Source organism: Salmo salar, chromosome 07, assembly GCF_965601325.2.
Source record: "Salmo salar chromosome 07, fSalSal1, whole genome shotgun sequence".
Taxonomy (NCBI): domain Eukaryota; kingdom Metazoa; phylum Chordata; class Actinopteri; order Salmoniformes; family Salmonidae; genus Salmo; species Salmo salar.
Window position 1 is genome coordinate 67,167,348 of NC_138297.1, and position 5,153 is coordinate 67,172,500.

The 5,153-nt window shown below is 47.4% G+C and overlaps 1 protein-coding gene across 1 annotated transcript in view; it reads left to right on the forward strand.

The window, feature by feature from the left end:
* Window positions 1-2,292: 2,292 nt before the first annotated feature.
* Window positions 2,293-5,153, forward strand: part of LOC106576474 (calcium-activated potassium channel subunit beta-4) — a 58,952-nt gene continuing 56,091 nt past the window's right edge. The window contains exon 1 of the mRNA XM_082977995.1: window positions 2,293-3,674. Within this exon, the coding sequence (XP_082834121.1) occupies window positions 3,339-3,674 (336 nt within the window). The 5' untranslated portion in view covers window positions 2,293-3,338. The remainder of the gene's footprint in view (window positions 3,675-5,153) is intronic.

Sequence of the window (5,153 nt, forward strand, 5' to 3'; positions counted from 1 at the left end):
TTTCAGATTTGATTTTCCCTTTACAAAGAATGTATCAACCCCCTATTGTTATAATTCACATAATAATACACATTTCCTGTTGCTGCAGGATTATTTTCATGCTATAGCAAACTGGCTCAAATTAAGATCCTACATCTGTAATGATGTAGACATACAATGCACCGGCCATGAGATTGTGGGTGTTACTTAGGCTGCGTTCGCACAGGCAGCCCAGTTGTGATAGGTCTTTTGACCAATCAGATCAGATCAGTTCTGAAAAAGATCTGATGTGAAAAGATCTGATATGATTGGTCAAAAGACCAATTAGTAGAAAAAAGATCAGAATTGGTCTGGAAAAGTCTATCCTATCCTCACATGCCTGACTTGGTTTGAATCCAGGTCTCATGCGTGATCATAAGACTGTGTTAGCCTGCTGGGATAAAGTCTAGGCATTATCTTGGGGGAGCTAACACTATTCTTCAGGTCTCAGGGAAGGTTATCAGCTGAGAGTGGTTTACTATATAGCCTATAACCTGTTTTAGAGAAATGTCATCATTGAATATTGTAAGAGCTTTCATTGTCTGCTTATATGCCCCTTTATTTATCCTACGCTTCTGAGTTGGTGTTCAGGGAGAACATTGTAAGAACGGCCCATGTTCTGAATTCTGTCGCTGTACATTTCAAAAGTGCTGAACAAATAGTTATATTGACTACGTCCATCCTAGCTCGCTCATTAATGTCTTAATCGAAGTTACGGATCGCCTCTTATCCGCTTGTCGTCCCCTTATGCCATAGTTTGAATATCTCAATTCTTAGTAGAAACCACATTTGTTTAAACAAGTCAGCCATATCAGCTATGTTTTTTTTAAAGGCAGTAAATGAGGCTGAATGAACTGTTTCGCTGCCAGACAAGGCTCCGCTGATAGCCAGGTGTAGCAGTGGTAAGGTGTTGGTACTGCTGTTGGGACTCTGCTGTTGGTACAGCTTTATGTAGGCCCTAACAGTTTGTGGGCACCGTTTGTCACCGTTATAGTGCAATTAATGTATTGTTTAGTGTTGTGTTATGTAGTGGCTTTGCTGGCATGCATCCCCCCCCAAAATGTTTTAGTTTGCCCCACCAAGATTTACATGCTAAAATCTCCACTGGAATTGGGGCTGAAATCATATCCTCCCCAGTCCAGCCGTCTCTCTCTATACGCCGGTATAGCAATTGAGCCTGGCGGCGCTGTAAGTCTAAAGATGCAACCAAGGTACCAGTCATGCTTAGTTTCTGCTATTCTAATCCTTATGTATCCAACTGAACCCGGGTTTGAAAGACTAGGCCAGTCATCAGGTCCAGGGAAGGTTACTTTAATGGCCTCTGTTATATTCACAGATTAGGGACAACAAACTGGGCATGTGTGGCTAGAAACAGAGATTGGAATGGAACTAATCTCATCCCCAGTCCAGCCTCTCTGTAACTGAGCCTGGGGAGAAGGTTAAGATGTAACCAAGGTTGATTGTGTAGTAGGATCCCCAGTCCAGCCGTCTCTGTAACTGAGCCTGGGGAGAAGGTTAAGATGTAACCAAGGTTGATTGTGTAGTAGGATCCCCAGTCCAGCCGTCTCTGTAACTGAGCCTGGGGAGAAGGTTAAGATGTAACCAAGGTTGATTGTGTAGTAGGATCCCCAGTCCAGCCGTCTCTGTAACTGAGCCTGGGGAGAAGGTTAAGATGTAACCAAGGTTGATTGTGTAATAGGATCCCCAGTCCAGCCTCTGTAACTGAGCCTGGGGAGAAGGTTAAGATGTAACCAAGGTTGATTGTGTAGTAGGATCCCCAGTCCAGCCGTCTCTGTAACTGAGCCTGGGGAGAAGGTTAAGATGTAACCAAGGTTGATTGTGTAGTAGGATCCCCAGTCCAGCCTCTCTGTAACTGAGCCTGGGGAGAAGGTTAAGATGTAACCAAGGTTGATTGTGTAGTAGGATCCCCAGTCCAGCCGTCTCTGTAACTGAGCCTGGGGAGAAGGTTAAGATGTAACCAAGGTTGATTGTGTAGTAGGATCCCCAGTCCAGCCGTCTCTGTAACTGAGCCTGGGGAGAAGGTTAAGATGTTGATTGTGTAGTAGGTTATAGTGATACTGATTTGTCCCTGCATCTAAATGTCAGCATCATCTGTAAATCCTTAATTAATAAAAAATAGTCATTACTTTTATCTTTTATGAAAACAATGTCCATTATTATTCAACACTACACTTGCTAAACTTTTGTCAATTTCCATTAAAAGATACAAATCTGAGTTGACAAGCGTGTTCCAATAATTTCACAAAAAAACCTAAAACTATTTCAGAGAGTAAACTGGGTCTCTATAAAGATGCAGTGAATGGAATTACCACTGGTTAATGGTCCTTACGATAAAACGCTATGTGCGTGTGTTTATGTGTGTGTGTGTGTTTCTATGTGCTATTCAAGAAAGCCCCAAAAATGATTCTGTATATCTAGGAACGAACAGATGCAGACTAGCTTTAGGCTTTTCTGCCACGTGCACGCCACCGAGCACCGTACACCACCGTAATCGTTGCTGATTACGTTAAAACTCGCATGGCATAATGCTTGCTTTTTGATTGGTCAACTATAAGCTTTGTTTTTGTACGCCAAGCCAAGTTATCATGTGTCCAAAGCTTAATGACGTAGGTCATTATTTGTGTTATTGAACGTGTTAACAGTAACTAGCTAGCCTACACTGTCAACAGGTTCACCCTGTAGTGATGCATCAAAACAATACCGTCCAATCAGCGTAATGAAGTTGGTAACATTGGTGTCAGCAGAAGAGACCTATTTTTAACTGTAGAAAGCTCCTCGCCTCAGGTTATATAGGCTGGTCCTCAGACCAGAGAGAGCTGTCTCCATCTCCAAAGGGACACAGTAGACCAGTTTGTCCACAGCGAAGTGATGGATGTCGGAGCCAGGGACGGCGAGGGACCGCTGCTGCGCAACATCTGATCGCCAGCCAAGGGAGGGGCATTCACTCCGAACCTAATCCCAGATGCAACATCCAGCCTTTCAGCAAAACCCAAATCTCTACGGACCGTTGCGATATGAAGTAGATATCACGCGCATAAGAGCGAGGGGAGGAGGGGGGCAGGCACAGGCTGGACCGCAGCTGCTCCGCTTTCGCAAAGTTCTCCTCGTTGACACCGGGGTGAGAAAGAAATAGAACATACAGAAGAGAGAGCGAGGAGTCCGGTTGAGTGAAAGGGACATTTTCCTAGAGGCTACCAGTGTTTGGGGCAACACAGCGCATATATATATATAGAGAGAGCCCCCTCTCCAGCTCTCCTCTCCGTCACTTTCGAGCTCTTTTCAGACCTACGAGGAGCATAATGGCGAAAATGAGGGTGTCATACGAGTACTCGGAGGCGGAGGATAAGAGTATCCGACTAGGACTGTTCCTCATCGTCTGTGGCATCCTGTCCCTCTTTATCCTCGGGTTCTGCTGGCTCAGTCCAACTCTACAGAGCATGCAGAGCAAACCGGCCAACTGCACGGTGGTGTCCGTGCTCAGACCGGAGGAGATGTTCGAGTGCGTGTTCACGTGCGGGTCGGACTGCAAGGGGACCTCGCTGTATCCGTGTCTGCAGATATTCGTCAATAATTCCCAGTCGAACTCCGTGGCTCTGCTGCACTTTGATGAACAGCAACTGGTGCTGAACCCAAAGGTAAATGACTAAAACTCTAGAAGGAGAACTCTGGGAAGGAGCACTCTAGACTTTATAGTCGCCACAGCGTTGCAGTTACTGAATGCGGAGCTGTGAACGATCGATACAGTAGCTAGGCAAAGTGTCTGGCTGGAAAAGTTCCCAGTCTCAGTTTGTTGACATGAGGTAGATGGATATTATGTTAATGGTTGCCTGTTTTTTAAACTATGTTAATGTAAACAAACGTTTTGTATTCTAAAGACCAAATAACATTCTTGCTATTTTCTATTCCAAAGACATGGCAAAAAATCACAGACTTAAATAATGAGTTTAACTTTCATAAAAGTCACTTTATAGCAAGTGTAAGAGGATCTACACCTGTCCAAGTCTATTCTAGAGACATAGCCTCATCATCACTCACAAAGAGAACCTCTACTGTGATGAAGAGGAACAGAGATCACAAAATGACCCCTTTGGGACAGAAAGACCAAACGTCTGTGTGAGTGAAGGTGTCTTTTCTTCTCAGTTGGTCCGGTAAGCTCTCTGGTCCCATTGTGTGTGATGTTACTTTTCACACGTGCACCTCTCAGACTACAGATTGAAAATGTCTTGGTCCTTTTGAGAATTTCTTCAAATTCTCTGTGGTCATCATCACCATCAGTTGTTTCTAGCTGACTTCAGAAGGGTTTGAAACCCAACCTTCTCATCTTGTGTTCTTCTGTAGATAGTGTGTTTATATCTTTGAGGGGGTACTGTAGGGCGTTCAACTCTTCCTGTCCTCCTGCCCCTCCTCTCCCCCTCCCCTCCTCCTCTCCCTCCTCTCCCCTCCTCTCCTCTCCCCCTCCCCTCCTCCTCTCCCCCTCTCCCCCTCCTCTGTCCCCTCCTCTCCTCTGTCCCCTCCTCTCCTCTGTCCCCTCCTTTCCTCTGTCCCCTCCTCTCCTCCGTCCCCTCCTCTCCTCCGTCCCCTCCTCTCCTCCTCCCCCTCCACTCGTCTGTCCCCTCCTCTCCTCTGTCCCCTCCTCTCCTCTCTCCCCCCCTCTCCTCTCCTCCTCCTCTCCTCTGTCCCCTCCTCTCCTCCACCCCCTCCTCTCCTCTGTCTCCTCCTCTCCTCCTCCTCTCCTCCCTGCTGTCTGAAACAGACCTCTCCCCCTCCCCTCCTCTCCTCCTCCCCCTCCTCCTCTCCCCCTCCCCTCCTCTGTCTCCTCCTCTCCTCCTCCCCCTCCTCTCCTCTGTCCCCTCCTCTCCTCCTCCCCCTCCCCCCTCTCCCCCTCCCCCTCCTCTCCTCCTCCCCCTCCACTCCTCTGTCTCCTCCTCTCCTCCTCCCCCTCCTCTCCTCTGTCCCCTCGTCTCCTCCTCCATCTCCTCACCTCCTCCCCCTCCCCTCCTCCCTGCTGTCTGAAACAGACCTCTCTCCCCCCAGCTCCATGGTAACACCACTGCATCCCTCCACCCTGTGTCTTTAACGCGCCTCTATGTTTACTGACTGGGTTCTATGGCAAC